This window comes from Aethalodelphis obliquidens, unplaced genomic scaffold (genome assembly GCF_003676395.1).
Source record: "Aethalodelphis obliquidens isolate GAN/ISIS:26980383/991018 unplaced genomic scaffold, ASM367639v1 scaffold37, whole genome shotgun sequence".
Lineage (NCBI taxonomy): Eukaryota > Metazoa > Chordata > Mammalia > Artiodactyla > Delphinidae > Aethalodelphis > Aethalodelphis obliquidens.
This window is the reverse complement of record NW_020837981.1, coordinates 17,376,881-17,399,058: the sequence shown is the minus strand read 5'-3', so window position 1 is coordinate 17,399,058 and position 22,178 is coordinate 17,376,881. Positions and strand designations below refer to the sequence as shown.

At 36.2% G+C, this 22,178-nt stretch overlaps 1 protein-coding gene and 1 pseudogene across 2 annotated transcripts in view; one reads left to right on the top strand and one right to left on the bottom strand.

The window, feature by feature from the left end:
- LOC113632465 (transmembrane protein 33 pseudogene) overlaps positions 1–5,098 on the top strand; it is a 70,562-nt pseudogene extending 65,464 nt beyond the window's left edge.
- The window catches only part of CTNNA3 (catenin alpha 3), a 1,595,169-nt gene that overhangs the window by 555,248 nt on the left and 1,017,743 nt on the right, over positions 1–22,178 (bottom strand). For both annotated transcript variants that reach the window (XM_027130128.1, XM_027130127.1), the window contains exon 10: positions 10,094–10,186. In XM_027130128.1, the coding sequence (XP_026985929.1) occupies positions 10,094–10,186 (93 nt within the window). The remainder of the gene's footprint in view (positions 1–10,093; positions 10,187–22,178) is intronic.

Here is a 22,178-nt window from a genome sequence, read left to right as displayed (position 1 = left end):
CCTAAAACTAATATAATAATACTCTATGTCAATGCTAATTCAATTAAAAAAAGATTTTAGAAAACTTGCTCATAGACTTTTGTGCACGTGCACACATATATCTGTACTATAAATTGCTGGAAGTGGAATTAGCGGACCTATGCACATATTTTATTTTAAGAGATATTGTCAAAATGGAGCTTACATGCACATGTGCATACATACATATGTACATGCATACATACACAGGCAACTGGGGTTCACTCTAGACCCACTAATTCCGAATTTCGAGACATACCATATAAAAAATACTCAGCTTGAAAAAATAATTTTGAAGTACAAAGGAGGTTGAGAATGTTTTAGAACTTATTCTTTGATGAAAAAATGTTAAATCATACTAGTCTTTTTTGACAGCTACAGCACACTGGTGATTCACACCAAGATTACTATCAACTAAAACTTCTAAGCCTTTTGGAGAGTAAATTTTTCCTAAGCTATATTTACTCTATTCTCTACTTTTAAATTTGTTTTATAGTGCTCAATATCCATGGTTTAATATTTACAACTATTATATTTTATCTGGATACTGATATTTAGTCCATATTTTGAATATTCAAATTCTTTGAGACTGGACTCTTGCAGCTAATATAGTTCCTTTATCCTCTTTTTTGTTTGTTTGTTTTTTGGTTTTTTGTTTTTTTTGTTTTTGCGGTACACGGGCCTCTCACTGTTGTGGCCTCTCCCGTTGCGGAGCACAGGCTCCGGACGCGCAGGCTCAGCGGCCATGGCTCACGGGCCCAGCCGCTCCGCGGCCTGTGGGATCCTCCCGGACCGGGGCACGAACCCATGTCCCCTGCATCGGCAGGTGGACGCTCAACCACTGCGCCACCAGGGAAGCCCTATACTCTTATTTTTAACTGAAAAATTTAAGAACGTAATTCTATAATTTTATCCAAATCACTAGTAAAACACTGAAATGAGCTAGGCCAAGAGCAGACTGTAGGCCAGCAGTAGAGGTCTCACCCTTGGTTAGCAACTATACATTAATCAATCATTTTAAGGATTTTGTTTTTCATCAGTTACAACTCAAACTAATTCTAAGGTAATTTTTTTTTACATTGTCAAAAAAAAAAGAAAAAAGACATGCCTTGTTAGGAAAAGTATCATAAAAGATGTTACAAAAAATGTTGCTGCCCTCTATGAATATAGAATGATTTAACATTCTAGAAACCCTATCATTCACTTATATATTGGACAAATAGTTATTGAGCATACAATATATGCTGTATTTCTGCTAGGTATGGGAGACATAAGTAGTGAACAAGGAACTATAAATCATTGCCTTCATGAACTTTATGTTTGAGTGTGTACAATGTATAATAAAAAGTAACAAAATAATATAAAAAATAATTTCAGATTGTAGTAGATGCAGAAAGATATATGTCATATGATATTACTTATATGTGGAATGTAAAAAAAGAGACTTTAAAAGAAACAAATATGGTGACATAATAGGTTATAGCTGAACAAGTAACTTAGGGAGATTGATGTCTGAGAAGATGATATCTGAGCTCAGTTCTCACAAATTAAACGTCACAGAAGCAGTCCATATGGCCATATGAGAAAAGCACACTGGAAAATTACCAAGTGCGAAGTCCCTCAGGTTGGAAGGCGCTTACTGTATTCTAGAAACAGGCCAATGTGCAGAGATCTAATGAGTGAAAAGGAAAATAATATTAGGTAGGGCTGAAAGCTAAGCAGTAGGAATTTCATATTAAGTGTGAATAAGCCATTAAAAGAAGTTTGCATTTTACTGTAAGGGGCTAAGGAAAGCAATTGCTATGATAAACATTTTTTAAAATTTTACTTTGGCTTTTACACAGAAAGTAGATTAGAGAGATATGAGTGTAAGAATGGAAACCATATAGGATGATATTTCTGTAGTCAAAGATAGATGATGGTGGCATAGGCTATGATGTTGACAAACGAGATGGAGAAAAGTATGTAGATTCAAGATAACTAAGTTTTGGTGAAGTTGATAGGGCTTGTTAATGGATTAAATAGGAAAAACAGCCATTAGATATCATTAGAATATAAACTTCACAAGGGCAAGAATTTTTGTCTAATTTTTGTTTTCTTTACTGTTTACTCCCCAGTTGCATAAATAATGCCTACCACATAGTATATATTCAATAAATATTTACTGAATAAAAAAAGTAAAATCTTTAGGTTTTTCCCCAGAGCAACTACTAGGTGAAAGGCCATGCCATTAACTAAAATCAGAAAGTCTGAAGAGGAAGCAGAATGAGGTGGAGATAGAGCAAACATTTGTTCCATTTGGGCTATTTTAAGCTTTAGATGTCTTCTAGGTATCAATGTGGAAATGTCAAGGGCAAACTAAGTATGTGAGTCTAGTCTTTAGGAAAGAGGGCTGGCCCGGAGAGAAAAATTTGGATGCCATCAGCATGTGGCAACATTTAAAAAGAGATCTGATTATGGAGATACATAAAAACATGTTTAGTAGTGGAAATATTTAATATTTTGAAGGAGTCATTGTTCCATAAAATAATCTAAAACCTAAAACATTTTAACAATTTCAATAAAAATTCTAATATGTATTTTTATAGAACTTTGCAAGTAGATCCTGAAAGTTATAAAAGAGCAAAGAGTAGAACAGTAATACTTCAAAGCAAAAAATGAAGTAACTGAATTTGCCTAGAAGATATCAAGATGTAATACAAAGTCATAATTAAGACTGTGACACCCTCATACCAAAACCAAAGACACAACACACGCACACAAAAATTACAGGCCAATGCCACTGATGAACACAGAGGCAAAAATCCTCAACAAAGTATTAGCAAACCAAATTCAACAGTACATTGAAAGGATCATACACCACAAACAAGTAGGATTTATCCCAGGGATGAAAGATGGTTCAATATTCTCAATCAATGTGGTATACCACATTAACAAACTGAATAAAAATCATATAAGCTTTTGAGACAATTCAACATCCATTTATAATAATTAAAAAAAAAAGTTCAACGAAGTGGGTATAGAGGTAACATATCTCAAAATAATAAAGGCCATATATGACAAGCCCACAGACAACATCATATGCAATGTATGAAAGGCCAAAAGCATTTCCTCTAAGATCAGGAATAAGACAAAGATGCCCACTCTTGCCACTTTTATTTAACATAGTACTGGAAGTAATAGGCACAGTATTCAGACAGGAAAAAGAAATGAAAGGAAGCTAAATTGTAAGGCAAAAAGTAAAACTGTCACTGTTTGCAGACAACAAGATCCAATATATGGAAAATCCTAAACCTGTTACCAAGAAACTATTATAACTCATCAATGAATTCAATAAAATTACAGTATACAAAATTAATATACAGAAATCAGTTGTGTTTCTATACACTAACAAACTATCAGAAAGAGAAATTAAGAAAATAATCCAATTTACAATTGCATCAAAAAGAATAAAATACCTAGAAATAAATCTAACTGAGGAGGTAAAAGACCTGTACTAGGAAAACTATAAAACACTGATAAAAGAAATTGAAGAAGACACAAACAGATGGCTTCCTAATATCTTTATATATCAAGTTGATGGACTGGAAGAATTATTATTGATAAAATGACCATACTACCCAAGGCAATCTACAGATTTAATGTAATCCCTATCAAAATACCAATGGCATTTTTCACAGAACTAGAACAAATAATTCTAAAATTTGTATGGAAACACAAAAGATCCTAAATAGCCAACATAATCTTGAGAAAGAACAAAGCCAGAGGTATCATGCTCCCTGATTTCAAACTATACTACAAAGCACAGTAATCAAAACAGTATGCTACCTGCACAAAAACAGACACATAGATCTGTGGAACATAAAAAGGAGACCAGAAAAAGGAACACACACTTATACGGAAATTAATCTACGGCAAAGGAGGCAAGAATATAAAATGGGAAAAAGACAGCTTCTACAATAAATGGTTTTGGGAAAACTGGACAGCTACATGCAAAAGAATGAAACTGGACTATTTTCTCATACCATGTACAAAAATAAATTCAAAAGGGATTAAGACTTAAATGTAAGACCTGAAACCATAAAACTTCTAGGAAAAAACACAGGCAGGGACACTTCCCTGTCATGCCTCAGGGCACCACTGAGGGTTTCCCCTCTGCATCACCACCTCTTCCCCACAGGAGTGAAGTGAGCACTTCCGGGTTCAGCAATAACCTGGAGCCGGTGTTAGGTTGGCCCTGCTGGGCCTTGTTCCGAAGCTCTGCCTTCACTTCGGTCTTTCTAGAAACCCAGATTTGCTCTTGGCCGTGCTGGACAGCGTCCCAGATGCGTGTGTGAGCCCCCCATGGCGGATATGGCCTGAACAGCCCCCAAGGGGCACGCAAAGTGTAATTAATGATGGCCAATAAACGACATGGCAATGTGGCTTTCTCGCTTGTTCACAGTTTACGGCTCTGCTTTGTTCTGCCTCTTCTTGGGTTGCACGAAGCAGCAAGCTTTTACCAATGTGCTTTGCTGGCAAATGCTCTGACTAGTGCTCTGAGGCTGCACCAAAGATTACCACACTTCCAGTTAAGCAGAGCATTCCTGGCCCACGCTTCGTCAGAGGACAGCTGCCACTACCTGTTCTATTCACTCATTTTTGTCAATTCCCTACCCTGTTACAATGAGCATTTTCCCAGTGCTGTTATTTTATTTGCTTCATGCTGCCACATACATGAAAAAGGTCCTCGATGCAAAGCGTTCGAATAGTTTACCTCTGCTGAGAGCTCTCTTGGATAAATCAAGCGCTAATCAACAGAATATTCTGAAATTCATTGCTTGTAATGAAATATTCTTGATGCCTACAACAGTTTTTATGCTTTTTAGTGGTCAGTTAAGTTTGCTCCACCCTTTTATATGCTATATTCCTCACTCTTTGATACTCCTCTCGAAGAAATCCATATTGTTGGACTTCGTTTAATGAACCGAGGATTGTTGTTGAACATCTGATAATGAAACCTGCTTGCTCACTGTTTGTGAGAAGACTTTGTCTCCAGAGCATTGCCTTTATAAGCAGACTGGCACCAACAGTTGCATAGTTTAACATTCAGCTAAGTTATATATAATATAAATGAGCATTGTTAGCTGCTGGTACTTCTGTTAGGGATGGTTAATTCCAGATGTAAAAGTGACCTCAATGCAATTTACATAATTTACATGAATGCATCTCAAAAGAAAAACATTCATTTTCCTGGCATGTTAAATCAGGCCTTTTAAACACTTGCTGAGAAACTTTATTGTAATGTGTTGTTAATAGTTAGGGAAGTTTGAATCTTGTGATAAATGTATCAAAAATTCTTTAGATGCTGCTGTGCCTTTACCATGAAGTACATTTATTTCTCTGGTAAAAATAGCTCTAAAGTTTGTCTTCATCTAATTGGTAACCTGAATTTATATCTGGCATGAGTTCACTGTGGTAATATTAACATGTAAATTCAGTATATTTTGAGACAGTATTCTTTTGCTATTCAGTAATTTTGGTCGACGATTTTAACAAAAACACTTCCCACTGTAATTTCAAATTATTTCTAAATTGATTTTGTGCTGCTGTGTTAGGACAGATTTATTTTGGATGTACCATTATAATAGGAATTCTGTATGTATCTTATACTATGACCTTCCAAAATTTTATTTTCATAATTACTTTTGTGGCTTTGAATATTTTTTTAAAAGGCCCAAATGAAAGCTTGTTAACCAACTGGGTAAATATTTGTGGTCACCTAAGCGTTTTACATCAGAGAGCAGTACAGTAGTCAGTCAGTTTTCCTTTCAGAGATCCATTGAGTAACACTTCTCAAACAGGAAATCATTCTTTTAGAAATGCGGACATACAGGTTTTAGTATTATCATAGTTTACACAGTTATTTAGATCAGATTCTTGACTGCCACTTTTCTCGGTTTCTTAGGCTTGAATTGTCATAGATGGTTACAGCAGTTCAGATGCCTTTTGAAAGTAATGTAACTGAAGATTGAGCACATGACTAAACTTTGTATCTGTTCTGAAATAATAATGAAGATTATACATACTTACCCATCATATCTGACTTAAAAGATTAAATAGAAAGGTTTATAGGAAAGGTTATTGGTTGGGAATGGAGCCAGAGGAGTTGTGGGGGAAACAGTGTGCGTTTCAATGGCGTAATGCACAGATACGGTTGGGGGGATTGGATGTATTATGCAACTGTGATTTGAGTTGTGTAATATGTTAAATACATTCATTCAGCTTCCATTAACTCCTTTTTAAAATTCATTCTGATCTTTATTCATTGTTGCATGATTGCAAATGTTTAAAACATTGCAAAATGTTAACACAGAGTCATGTCATGGTTTTTGTAACCAGTTTCCTTCTATGTGCATGTAACTTGGATTTCTCAAACATACTTGGTGACTTATCGGTGACATCAGTGACATCAGTGACTTATCAGTGACATTTATTCAACTTTTTGATCTATAGAAATGTGATACCTACTTGAGAGCTCAACTGTAACCAGCTAGTTTTGTAATTTTGTAATATTTATCTACTAAGTTAGAGAAGCCTCGTAATATACAGTTGATTGTGTGGGGGGCAGTCTTATTATCACTATGTATGTAACCTGATGGTTTTAAAAACTAAGTTTTCTAGAGCAATAAAGTAACTACAATGTTAAGTAAACAATAAAAAGAAACTCAGGTAGGATGCTCTTTGACATCGGTTTCAGCAATATTTTGGGGGGATAAATCTCCTTAGGAAAGGGAAACAAAAGCAAAAATAAACAAATGGGACTACATCAAACTTAAAAGCTTTTGCACAGTGAAGGAAACTGTCAACAAAATTAAAAGGCCTCATACTGAATGGGAGATATTTGCAAACAAAATATTCATTAAGGGGTTAAGATCCAAAATATACAAAGAGCTCATTCAACTCAACATCAAAAAAAGAAACAACCCAATTAAAAATGGGCAAAGAACCTGAATAGACATTTTTCCAAAGAAGATATACAGATGGCCAACAGGCACATGAAAAGATGCTCAATATCACTAATTATCAGGGAAATGTAAATTAAAACCACGAGCTGTCAACTTCACCAGAATGCCTATTATACAAAAGATAACAAATACCAAATGTTGGCAAGGATGTAGAGAAAAGGGAACCCTTAGGCATTGTTTACAGGAATGTAAATTGGTGCAGTCACTATGGAAAACAGTATGGAGATTACTCAAAAAAATTAAAAATAGAACTACCATATGACCCAGAAATTCCACTCCTTGCTTTTTATTCAAAGAAAACAAAAACACTAGTTTGAAAAGATATATGCATTGCAGTATTATGTACAATAGCAAAGATATTAAAGCAACCTATGTGCTCATCGATAAATGAATGGATAAAGAAGATGTGCTAAACACACACACACATAAACACACGATGGAACATTACTCTGCCATAAAAAAGAATTAAATCTTGCTATTTGTGACAACATGGAGAGACCTAGAGGGAATATGCTAAGTGAAATAAATCAAACAGAGAAAGACAAATGCCATATGATTTCACTTACATATGAAATCTAAAAAAAACCACAAATGGACAAATGTAACAAAACAGAAACAAAGTTATAGATACCAAGAACAGAGGGGAGGGGATGGGGTGATGAGAGAACTAGGTGAGGGAGATTAAGAGGTACAAACTTCCATGTATAAAATAAATGTCATAGGTATGAAATATACAGTGTGGGGAATTTGTCAGTCATGATATCATATGTTTATATGATGATAGATGGTAATTAGACTTATCATGGTCATTTTGAAATATATGGAAATATTGAATCACTATGTTGTGCACAAGGAACTCACGTAGTGTTGTACATCAATTATACTTCAAAAACAAACAACCTCATAGAAAAAGAGACAATATTTGTGCTTTTCAGAGGTAGAAAGTAGAAAGAGTGGGAGTTGGATAAAAGTGGTAAAGTTACAAGCTTCTAGTTATAAGAAAGTATGTACTAGGGATGTAATGTATAACATGGTTAATATAATGAACACGGCTGTATGTTATGTATGAAAGTTGTTAAGAGGGTAAATCCCCCCCCAAATTTTTTTTTCTTTCTTATTTTGTATCTATATGAGATGATGGATGTTCACTAAACTTACTGTTGTAATCACTTTATGATGTATCTAAGTCAAATCATTATGCTGTATACCTTAAAATTATACAGTGCTGTATGTCAATTATATCTCAATAAAACTGGAAAAAGGTTCCATAATACTGTGGCAGGGATAAAGAAATGAGTCACTGGAATAGAATAGAGATCCCAGAAAATTGTATACTTTGGAACATATTTCAATTTATCTATCAATTTATATTTCATACAGAATAGGAGTAAAGAAACTATTCAGATTTGATATGTATGTATTATACATGTATAATGTATTAAAACGTATATATATGCATGCGTTACCTATGTTATAGTTTATGCACATATGTATACAAATACATATAAAACAATGGAAACATTTAAAAAGTGTGTATGTGTGAAAAATGGTAACATTTCACATTAATTGGGAAAGGATCAACTATTTAATACATGACGGTTTCCCAATGGTTACCACTGTAAAAAAAAAAAATCCCACTTCATTTAGACATAAAAATAAATTTCAGATGAAAAAAAGATCTAAAGGTTAAATAACAATAATTCAATCTTTTAAAAAGAAAATGTGGGAACTATATAACATTTTTGTTGCAAGAATTTCTTGACAAAGCACAAACCAACAAACCATGGCACTGGATAGGTGCTCAAATATCTATTTAAGAAATTAAAAGATAGATCATATGTTCACATTAAAGTTCTTAAAATCTTTTATGATTAAAATATTGTTTTCAAAGTTAAAAGAAAAGCTATAGTCAACAGAAGACATTTTTAATAAACCTAAGCAATGCAATTAAAAATAAAAACAAAACTAAAACTTGGCAAAGGGTTAAGGCAACTCAGAATTAGAAAGCCAAATGGTTAACAACTGTTTTAAAAAAATGTTTTCTCTAGTAATCAGAAAATTATAAATTGAAACCAATGAGATACATTGAATACTATTTGGATTCAAAAGACATTTCAAAAATGACAGCATCAAGTGTTATCCACCATGTGGAGAAATAAGAATTCAGACTCTTGAGGGGAGTGTAAGTGATTCTGCCACTTCAGAGACCTCACTGCAGAGTTCTGTTCCCTGTGGAACCTCACAGAAAACTGACATTAGTTACGAGATCTCAGGTGCAGGTCCTCAGACTGCATTTCTTCAGCCCGCGTTCACTTGTTAATCAACATTAAGTCTAAGGAAGCACTCTCCCTTACTGTTTCCTCAATATTCTTAGAGATGAAGTCACCAGCAAGGCAAATCAAGAATTTAACACACACTCTACTTTTAGTAAAATCAGAATCTAAGAAGATGTCCAGAGACTGGAAGTTTCTAATCATTATTATATTTCACATCCTTACAACATGTGTGGTTTTTATTATGAAGTAATTATCCATACTATTTATTGCTTATTCTAAGACAAGGAAGGTGTTTAAGATTGACCTCATGTGTATCCTGATTCATGGTTTCAAGACAGTCCGTCATCTAAAAATAATTCCCTAATGAACGTGTTGCTCTTCAGATTTTAAAAAAATTCCTGAATTGCAGACAAGAAAATATTTCTTGGCTTTTTTCAAACTCATGCCTTATTTTGATAAAAGAGGGAAAAAAACATTAATGTTTTATAATTTGAGGTTTCAAAATAAATAAGACTACAAATAAATCAGATCTGTTAGACAAAACACTGCTTTGATTTCAAACTATACCTTTCACAAAATTCTAATATGGTCCCTCAGGATACGTTACAAAAACCAGGTGTTAAATAAAGAATGAGGTGCTTAGCAAACAACTAAGTATGACCTTAGGATGAGTCATTGTCTGTGTTTAAAACATATATTTTAAAATATTTCCATATGTATGAAAGTCTGAAGCATTACATATAATTTTTTATAGCTAGTTTATTGAAAGAGTCAGTAACTTAGTTATCATACCTGTGGACACAAGGTTTCCAGGTGATTGGCTGCAACTTTGACAATCTTAATTCCATCTTCATTTGTTGACATGGAACAAGCAAGATTTGCCACCTTAAATACAATATAAAACAATGGACATTATCTCAGATTATGAAGGAAATGAAGAAACATTTGTCATCCTAGACAAGTAAGAGTATGTATATGTTCATTGAAAATCTCAATGACAAACAACAGCATTTTCATAAATGTCACTGGTATCTGCTTTATGGAAGCATTCAGATAATCTATTGATATTAAATAACAACAAAGGGCCATGGAAAATCATTTAAAGCCAAAAGGAAGACTGCTGAGTGAATTAGTAAACCCTGTACAGTCTCTTGGTATCAACACCTAACCCATAATAAGATGCTAACTATTATGGTTTCCTATGGGACTGAAAAAAAAGTTTACTTATGGATTGAATGCTGATAGATTCTTGGAATCTCATGTGATTGTGGTTTATTTTAAGTTTGTAATTGGTTTATTATTTCCCAGAGGTCTATTATGCATACTTAAGTTGCATTAAGCATGACTGTATCTTTATTCATGTTTTATTCAGCATCAAATATGCTGCAAAGCTGGACAAATACAAGATAATTGAATTCTTCTTCCTGTTCTTGATTTTCTACCACAACTTCGTAGGCACTATTTGACATTCGAGCAGTCAATTTGATTCAAGCCCTTAGTAATACCCATATTCTTTTATACATTATTGCTTTTTAAACTAACACTCTTTTCCAGGGAAATGGGTGCCCTTTTAAATAACTGCATTCACATCCATTACCTAAGTCCAATGTTTACAAATAATTTCTTTATACCATGAATGAGTGATGAGAAAGATCATGGAATTCCTTTATTTTCCTTTGAACCTCGCTCTTATTCAACATTTCCCTTGCTAACAGGTGAGTATTCATGTAGAGAGGCAATGTTTTCTCTAATCTACAAAATACGTTGTTGTCTTCATCACTGCAAACAGATTGCTTTTCTGACAATCACTTTCCGAATATCTCTGTTAGTTATTATATACTTTAGCACATGGCAAGTTTTACTGATCAAATCCAAAATGCATTCAGTTGCAGAGAAACCGCACTTAAACTGCATGCAGTGGAAGCGAACAACAAACATATCCTTGGATGACTATTTGTAGAGTACCACAAACTGTTACTTACATGGATTTGCAGCCTTTTCTTTTTTTATAGCATTACTTTAAATATGTCAACAGTGAAACAACTCCATGGTTTGCATTTACATATAATGAAATAGCAGCCATACATTATTTAACTGGGGAACGGCATTGTTCACTTTATTAATATACATGGAAATGGCTTACTTGAAAAGGTCTTTTGTTGGCTTGAAGGTCACAATGCCTCAACTTTCATATCTGACACATAATTAGCACATTTGTGAATTATCTGAAAAGGGCAGCAGTTTCTTTGCCCCTCTCCCCCACTCCCAAAGCCCCACTCACAGAAAGTAAAATGTAGCAGTCTAACTGATTTAGTATGTCTCATAGTAATATGCACTGCACTTGCAGAAAACAGCTATCTGTAAATTTGAGCACTCTTTGTTTTAAGTAAAAATTTTAAATTATTGCCTCAATCTTTTGGTTAAATCAGATGAATGTTGGTTAATCCAAAGTTTAAAATCACAGAAAGGTATTCTATATAGGCACTCTTTTTTAAAAAAAAGTTATTTTATATTGGAGCACAGCTGATTAACAATGTTGTGTTAGCTGTACAGCAAAAGGATTCAGTTATATATGTATCTATTCTTTTCCAAATTCTTTTCCCATTTAGGTTATTACAGGACATTGAGCAGAGCTCCCTGTGCTATACAGTAGGTCCTTGTTGGTTACATATTTTAAATATAGTAGTGTGTACATGTGAATCCCGAACTCCCAATCTATCCCAAACAACCCAATCAAAAAAATGGGCAGAAGACCTAAATAGACATTTCTCCAAAGAAACAGACATACAGATGGCCAAGAGGCACATGAAAAGATGCTCCACATCACTAATTATTACAGAAATGCAAATCAAAACTACAATGAGATATCACCTCACACCAGTCAGAATGGCCATCATCAAAAAATCTACAAACAACAAATGCTGGAGAGGGTGTTAAGAAACGGGAACTCTCCTTCACTGTTGGTGGGAATGTAAATTGGTACAGACACTATGGAGAACAGTATGGAGGTTCCTTAAGAAACTAAAAATAGAGCTACTATATGATCTAGCAATCCCACTCCTGGGCATATATCCAGAGAAAACCATAATCCGAAAGCATACATGCACCCAATGTTCACTGCAGATCTATTTATAACATTCAAGACATGGAAGCAACTTAAATGTCCATCAACAGAGGAATGGATAAAGAAGATGTGGTACATATACACAATGGAATATTACTCAGCCATTAAAAATGAAATAATGTCATTTGCAGCAATATGGATGGACCTGAAGATTATCATACTAAGTGAAGTCAGACAGAGAAAGACAAGTATCATACGATATTGCTTATATGCGGAATCTAAAAAAAAATGATACAAATGAACTTATTTACAAAACAGACTCACAGACTTAGAGGTTACCAGGAGGAAGGGTGGGGACACTCTTTTACTTTATTTTTAATGTTTCATCTTTACCTTTTTTCCCTTTTAAAAACACATTCTTCTTCTGGACATTTTCTGGTCTCCATGTTTATCGTAGCCAATTCAGTGATTAATATTAACATAAAAATCATCCTAAACACAAAGCTTCTGTTTATATTAGAACACTTAAGTCTTACAAAACTCTCAATTGAAAATACAGAAACCTCAAAGTCTTCTACTCAATTAATCATTATATTAACACTCTTTCTGTCTTCCTTTATTCAGACATACTCAAACTTCTTACCAGAACTGTTCTATGTCAGGTAAACTTTCTAGATAATCAAGTACTATTTCCAGATTAAGGCATGTGGAGTTTTAGTGATATTTTATACAAACAAATTGAATTTATAGGATAGCTAGTATTCTGCGACCAAATAGAGAAAGTTATGTGATAAAAATCGCTTTACATTTCTAATTTGAGTGATTTGTGACATATTTTCTAAGTCACATGAATGTGTAAATGAAAGCCAAATTTTTTCTAACAATATTCCTAAGTTCTGCGTGGCTCTTTAGGCAGTCAGGTATGTTCCCCAGCATAGCATGAAGGCAACTCCCTATTGGTCAAAGAAAACAGCATGCAAACAAAATATTTTATAAAACAGTTTGAGATATTTGGACATCTGACAGCTTTTATACATCTAACTTTGACAGTGTTTCAAAAGTCTGTGTAAAGTTTCATTATTCAAGAGATCCTTGTGAAAAATTTTTGCCCACTAAGGAAAACTGTTCACAGAGAGGTTTTGGATACAAATAGATCTGGGTTTTAACTCAATTCCCACAATTAATAAAATTTCTGACCACGGGCAAAACATCTCTGAGATCATTCTGTCACCTATAAAATGGGCATGATAGTATCAATCTCACTGGAGTACTTTGAGGATTAAATGAGATAGTTTGTGAAGATAGCCTGATACCAGGTAGCCCTGACCATGTATCAATTTCCTTCCAGCTCATCTCCCTTCTATTAACAGGGGGTAGGAAAGAACATTCACTTTCTCAAGAGGTTTTATAGAATTAAAACTTTAGGAGTCTAAAGAAATTTGACAAAATGTCTAATCAAAGAGCCACAAATTCAAATGTTTACAGCACTCATGCAGGGGATACAAACATAGCGCCTAGATATAACAGTGGTTAGGGTGCATGGTGGTGCCCCAGGCAAACGTGAGTGTGTATGCCCTGCCTAAAGGCATAAGGCCTCATTAAAACAAGTTGAAATACAAGGGAAAACTCAATTCCTTAACCAAGCTAACAGTCTGTTGACTTACTTTAGTTCATAGTTCACCAATTTGTGACCTCTGACCTCATTCTCTAATCCTCTATTGTATAAATAGGAAAACAAAGTCAGAGAAAAGAGACATACTCAAACTATCCGAGGACAGGGAGACTATTAATCAAGGCTATGTGTGTGCTATTTATGCCATCCTGAATTAAAGCAATGAAAAGTTTCCTGCATTGAAATGACTGACCAGACCTTTTATTGATATTGTGCTATATCCTTAGCCAAGACCAAGAAAATCAGAGCCTAAATTAACCTAAATAAATGAGACCAAGCACACTCAGGTAAATTCACAAGTTTATTAAAAAGACAAGGCCAGGGCTTCCCTGGTGGCGCAGTGGTTGAGAGTCCACCTGCCGATGCAGGGGACACGGGTTCGTGCCCGGGTCCGGGAGGATCCCACATGCCGCGGAGCGGCTGGGCCCGTGAACCATGGCCGCTGAGCCTGCGCGTCTGGAGCCTGTGCTCTGCAGCCGGAGAGGCCACAACAGTGAGAGGCCCACTTACCGCAAAAAAAAAAAAAAAAAAAAAGACAAGGCCAGGACACAACGTTCTTTCATTTTTACAAAAGATTAAGCTATATCACTAAAGTAATTGCTGATACTCTAATAATTGCAAAAGTCAAATTTTAAAAATATTTCAGACAGGGACATGTTTTCATGTTACTCAGAGGGGAGTGATTTTTTAACATCAGCACCTCACTTGTGAGCCTCTTTCCTTCTCACCAGTCCTTGTGCCCTCTAAGATGTATATCTCATTCTAAATGCTTTAAACTTGAATTTACTGCCCTTTCAGGTCTATTAAAAAAAAAGTTGTAGACAAAAACGCCTGACCAGACAATTCTTGACCTAATTCACATTTATTACCATCTTGTTGGTGTTTGTTCTCCTCTTCCTGGTTCCTAGTTCAGTTTCTGTATACCAATTTTGAATGTCCCTGCCATCTTTTCTATTTGCTGGACTTTTCCCCCTTCACCTGGCATAGAACATGGTACCTCTCACTCCCTGACCCATGTTCTGAAGTAAGAAATTCCCTGCTCCGGAACCTGGCTTCATAAAACCCTGCCAGCTAGGCCGGTTCCAGCAAGGTCAGGGAGTTGGCCATACTTGACCTCCTCACCACCAATGACTCACTAATGGCAGTATCAAGGAAGGCTATAAAAAAGATATTTGGAGAGTGGGAGTATTTTCAATGACCTTTAAATCAGTCTACCATGCTATACGCTTAACTCTGCTGTTTATCATTACTCTGTTCTGAGCTGATCAAGAGATTGAATTTTAAAAGTACTGAATACCAGAGCATGCTATATTTTAACATTGTAATATCAAGTGTTATTTGAAATCTCAGGTGCACTAGCTGTCCTCTCAAGTCATCTTAGACAACCAAAATGGTACCGTTGCTAGGAACAAGCTCACTATTTGGACAGCTGCTCATCATACATCACTCATTCTGTCACTAAGGAGCTCTCACACAGATATTTACCTGCGATATGATTTCTCAAGAACATGAAGCCAACTTTGATGTTTGGTGAGATTTCCATTTTTGCATATTCATTGTTTATATATAGTTCACATAGTTAATTGTAATATCATGTCACTGTGTATCTTAGCTCTCAAGGGGGAAGAAAGGTCACTGTCTCATTTTCATTCATTTTCCTCTCTGGCAGATGGTCATGCAACTCCTGTGTAAACACTTTCAGAGACAGAATTTACTGTTTTGCAGGGCAGCCTATTCCCGTTGCAGGGTAGCCCAAAGTTACACAAGTTAAGAAGTTCTTCCTTATAATGAGGTGAAATCTTTCTCTCAACAACTTTCTCACAGTGGTTATAGAATCTAAAATGTCAAATATCTTCAATAATAGAAATAAGGTTGGGCTCATAGAAAATCTTCATTACTAGTCCTCAACTTGTGGGTTAAGTTAGATGGTTAGCATAACAGAATCACCAGTATAGCTATTAAAAGAAAAGTTCAGGTTCCTCTGCCAAGATATTCTGACATATTAAGTCTGTCTATGGGTGGACGTTAGAAGAGGTATAAAGTACATTTAATTCAACTGTTAAAAGTTCCCCAGGTGATTCTGATATACCACCGTCCACACACACATACACACAACACACAGAAACATACTTAGACTTTGGGTTGATTTTCATTTGTTTGGATAGACACTCCTTCCTGAAAATTAATGTAAAGGGGTGAAAGTCTACAAGAAGTATGAACTGAATATATATGGAAGAGGCTAGGAGTCATAGAAAAGGCTTCACAAATTAGAGACAAGAAATAATAACCTATACTACCACCTGAGAAATAGGGCTTAGTCTATTAGGGCTGCTATAACAAAAGTAAATACACTGGGTAGCTTACAAATAGCAGAATTTATTTCTCGCAGTGCTAGAGGCTGGGGAGCCTAGAATCAAGGTGCTGGCAGACTCAGTGTCTGGTGAGTACCAGCTTTCTGATTCATAGAGTAAACCCTCTAGCTGTAACCTCACATGGCAGAAGAGGTGAGGGATCTCTCTGGGGCTTCTTTTAATAAGGGCACTAATCACTTATATGAGGGTTCTTCCCTCATTACCCAATCACCTTCAAAAGGTTCTACCTCCCAATACTATCACCTTGGGTGTTAGGATTTCAACATATGAATTTTGGGGGACACAAACATTTAGTCTATAACAAATAGAGAAAAGTTTAAAAATCAAAATACTCAGGAAAGAAGAAAATCAAGTGTAGGAGAAATCTCTGGCCTTCTCCCCAGTATCCATTCCTTTTTCTGTCAATAACACTCTGACTTCCCTTTGGAGAACTGCTGTCTCCTCCTCTAACCCAGTGGTGTGAAATCTTGGTATGACAGTTAATCAAAGCTCCTAGTAGTCCAACCCTGGCCCTGGTGTGGGCATATCCATCACTTCCTGCATGGAGTCCTGGAGCAGTTCCTGTTCCTACCCAATCTCAGCCCTCTTCTCTCAGTTTGCCTGTATTTACGTGCACTACCTTGTATCTTCAAATGAAGTCTCTTTTGTTTTCTACTTAAGTAACCCAAATTCATACTATCTTGCATGCAACTATAACTGAATGTAGTACTGAACCAGAAATTTACACACCACTTATGCACTAATTTCAGATGGTTACTCTCAGCAAAGTTAAAGGCTGGCAATGCAGAACCATAATCATTTCAGTGGAAGGCACTTTCTAGTCGAATGTCTGCCTCTGGATTTAGGCAACCTGGATACCCTAGTATCAGGGGCAAATGCAGAGAAGGAGATGTTCATTTCAGTTCCTGCACATATAGATAAATGTGTTTTTACCTGTCTTGTTTTGAATATCTAATCCCTAGATATCTATTAGAACATTTTACAGACCAGGTAAAAAAGGACATCTAATTCTTGAAGAAAATAATTTAGCAATTGTGTTTATCCTTTTGTAAGCTGTTTATTGTATCTAAAAGCCATCCTTTCATGTGCTTTTTTTTTACATCTTTATTAGAGTATAACTGCTTTACAATGGTGTGTTAGTTTCTGCTTTATAACAAAGTGAATCAGTTATATATACACATATGTTCCCATATCTCTTCCCTCTAGTGTTTCCCTCCCTCCCACCCTCCCTATCCCACCCCTCCAGGTGGTCACAAAGCACCGAGCTGATCTCCCTGTGCTATGCGGCTGCTTCCCACTAGCTATCTACCTTACATTTGGTAGTATGTATATGTCCACGCCTCTCTCTCGCTTTGTCACGTGCTCTTTTTTTTTTGTGGTACGTGGACCTCTCACTGTTGTGGCGTCTCCCATCGTGGAGCACAGGCTCCGGACGTGCAGGCTAAGCAGCCATGGCCCACGGGCCCAGCCGCTCCGCAGCATGTGCGATCTTCCCGGACCGGGGCACGAACCCGTGTCCCCTGCATCGGCAGGCGGACTCTCAACCACTGCGCCACCAGGGAAGCCCTGTCACGTGCTCTTTTAAATTCATACCTATACATTAAGGCCTGGATCAAATAACATCTCCTCCACAAACCCTTCTCAGACGCCCAGAATCATAATTCATACTCCCACAGTATAGCACCTACTTTATTCTTCCTAGACTTACTTATGTATTTTTCAGATGCTAAACTGCTAGAAGGTAAAGACAATTATGTATTCTTTTTTAAAAAAAATTTTATCAGCCAAAGTATCCTAAAAACAGAATTTAGTCTATGTAATTAAAAACTAGTTTATCTTTGTTCACCTGGAAATTGAATTATCATGAATAGATATCTTCTATTGTGTCTTAATAAATGCAATGAATGTGTATCTTAGAGGGCTTAGCACAACTTAATTGGAAACTATGTCCTTCCTCTGCCCCTTCCTCATCAAAAAAAAAGTTTCTAATTATCTATTACATGAGTATAAAGGTTAGTATCATTACTTTAAGTTATGGAGGAAAATACTTGAGGGAAGAAAGCCCTTGAGTCATTAAACTTAATTGCCTTGAGCTGATTTCAGTCTGACTGTTTGTATATTGGGAAAGTCAAAATCTGACAAATCTGTAGCAAAGATACAAATAAACACTTGAAGTAAGGATACAGAAACAGTATAGCTAAAACAAGTTCTTTATTTGTGACCTGGCATTTACAAAAGATTGGATTGCTTTCTGAATTTAGAAAAGAATAAAGATTCCCAAAAGCTTGTGAAGAGCTGTGAAGAAGGAAAAGAGAGGAAGGGTCTACAGTGGACATTAATTAGGAAGCTGCTAGCTTATCAACAGCAATTGGATGTGTGTGAGTAGGGAGTAAATATTCTTAGAAGAGTACCTAAGACACCAATATTTATTAGGCAGATAGAAAAAGATAAACCTATGATAAGTCTTGGAAAAAGTGGCCAGAGATAGCGAAGGTTACCCACAATACTCTGATGTCATAGAGGATAGAAGAAGAGAAAGTTTCAAGAAGGTGGTTTCAAGTATCAAATAATAAGAAGTCAAGTAAGTAATTCCTGAAATTATTCACTGATTCAGCCACACAGAGGGCCATTGTTGGTTGAGGCAGAATGATAATGGTCAGACTAGTGTAGTGTGGACAGAGGACAGTGTAGGTGGTGAGGTAGCCCCACGTGTCTTGTGACACGAAGCAGAGAGCTAGAGGCTGCCTAGACAATACTCACTCCCATTCCCTTATCAATCCATTTGTTTTGATTTACTCTCTCAAAACATCTCCTGAACCATCTACTTTTCTTGCTCCCCACCCTAGTCAAGTTTACTGTCAGTTTTATTTTTTCATTCAGACTTAGCTTTGATTCTCAGCCACTGTGCCTTCTCTACAATATGTTCACCACACTGCAGCTGACGATTTTTTTCAAATGCAAATTTGATTCCCCCATCATCATCTCCCATTCCCACTCCATATTCCCTTCCCTACAAGGTCCTCTATAGTCTGGTCCAAGACTCATCACCCATAGTTCTTTTTCTCTCTTTACTTCAGCTATGTCAACCTATTTTCAACTATCCATGCTTCCTTCTGCCACAGGACATTTGCACATGCTGTTTTCTTTAGCCTGGAATGTGCTCCTCCTCCTTCATTGTCACATTTACACCACTTAGACATAGTTAACTGCAGGTCTCTGCTCCCAAGTGAATTTTTAGAAAGTTTTTCACCAATACTGCATCCCCTACCCACCACTGAGACCTCTCTAACCAAGTCAGGTTTTTCCTTCAGAGTCTGATTCTCGATTTGTAATTATACGTTTACTGAAAAGATTATTTGATTAGTGACCATTTCTTCTGCTTTACAAGAGCAGGGGGCCCTTACTTGTTCATCACTGGACCCTCAGTTTCTAGTACCTGATATATGGTAGCCAAACAATAGTCCTTCAGTGGATGAATAAATGCATGAGTGCATGGATTAGTACGCGTACGAATGTATCATCCCCAAAGAGAGGATGAAAAATTGAGTTTAGAGGGAGGAGGCAGCAGCAGAAATTCAGGACACGCGAGAAAGGGAAATGAAATTTCCCTCTGAAATTCATTTGCAATATTCCACAAAGGCTTAGACAGTTGGACCTCAAAGAAAAGTAACACACTTTTCTTCTAGTCTGGTCACTGTACTTAACAAAGCTTGGGAGGCAGCTTCTTTCGAGTTTTAGTTTCACTTAAGATATCAAATTGGGAACAACTGATTAGCTCCCAATTTAGCTTTTAATTTATTTACTTTTAATCAAGCAAAATAACTCTTCAAAGGACCCAGGCTGGCTGCCAAATGCTGGTGAGTAAGGCAGATGGAAAGAGGCGCAATAACTCCCATGAACAAACCCAGGAGCTTTAGTATCTCCAGCAGAACCTAATGTAACACATGCTTTGTTTCCAGGTAAGCCTAGCTCAGAGCACTGGGACTGAATGTGAGAAGTGTAGAAGGGGGTCTGTGATCTCTCAGTGTTGGGGTCCAAGTGACCTCTGGCTAAGCAAGCCAGTTCTTCTGTTCCTCCTGGTCAGACAATGCTGCTGCACTGCCCCTTGCAGCAACAAGAAATGACCATGAATTATGAGTTTTGTAGAATATTTAACTACTAGAATTGTGTTATAAAAGTGCATAGCAAGGTGCAGGTAAACAGTTTCATCAAGTAACAAATATTGATTATGCACCTATGATGTGGGCTAGGAACTGCCGGAGAACTCAAAGACAACACAAGCAAATCTCAAGAAACATAACCTATTTAAGGGGACACATGAAAGAGAGAATAAAACTGTAGTTTCTAAGTAGGATAGGAAGCTAGAGGTAGGTGAACCTCTTAGTGGTGACTGTAGTCAGGCTGTTTCATGGCAACAAACTATTGCCAAGGAACTTAATATCCTCTAAGACTTTGCATCTCAAATTGCCTCCCAAATGTTATAAATCTTAAATCACACAATCCTGTCTCTGATATTAGTTTTGCTAATGTAACCATTTACTTCTCTGTCTTTGGTTATCCATCTATAAGATGAGCAGATTAATTATTTGACTTCTAAGCCCCCTTCCATTTAAATGATCACATTTTACTGATTGTGTAACTTGATAACAAAATTAGACAGAAAGGAGGCAGGGGACAGAACTATCAGGCAATTTTGTTTTTAATTTAAACATCACATTTCTAAATAAAATATTAGCAAATTAACTCTAACTATGTAATTAAAGACTAATAATACAGCAAAACAATGCAGTTTCTCCTAGGAATAAAACAGTGGCTTGTGATTGGGAAATACTACCAATGAAATTCCTTGTTTTACTATATTTTAACAGATTTTAGGAAAGCATTTGATAAAGTTTTATGCATATTCTTATTTTTTAATTTATTCTTTTTTTTGTTGTTGTTGTTGCGGTACGCGGGCCTCTCGCTGTTGTGGCCTCTCCCGTTGCGGAGCACAGGCTCCGGACGCGCAGGCTCAGCGGCCATGGCTCATGGGCCCAGCCGCTCCGCGGCATGTGGGATACTCCCGGACCGGGGCACGAACCCGTGTCCCCTGCATCGGCAGGCGGACTCTCAACCACTGCGCCACCAGGGAAGCCCCATATTCTTATTAATACAAAACAAAGCTAAACTAAAACAGAACAAAAACAAACAAAAGTCTTAGTGAGCTATGAATAGCATAAATTATTCTTAACCTGAGACAGGTCAAATTACAGAAAATTAAAGAAAATTATAGAATACTGCTCAAAAGTCAAGATTAGGGCTTCCCTGACACTTAATCATGACACTTACTGCAAAATCTGAGGATCCAGAATCACTTACAAATAGGGTTTCCAGAAAACACAGATATAACGTTTAAGGGCTATTAGGCAGAAAATAGCTTGGGTTGTTTCATAACTGTTTTATTTAAAGTGATTCACAAATATGATTGCTAATTCACAATAGGAAGACCAGACATTGGTTTTCCCTCATGTTGTCTTTAATATAATGGCAAATATCAAATGAATCAAAGCCCACTGCCAATGAGAAAATCAGACCACCCAAAAGTGATTTTAATAACGAATAAAAATTCAATTTGTTTGGCATGTTAATGGCATTCCACGCATGGGGTATGTGTGTATGTGTGTTTGTGTGTGTCTGTGTGCGTGTCTGTGTCTGTGTGCAATAGATATGAGGTGATGATTCTTGTGATTAAGGGATTATAACATAGTCCTACATTTCTTTTCTTTTTCT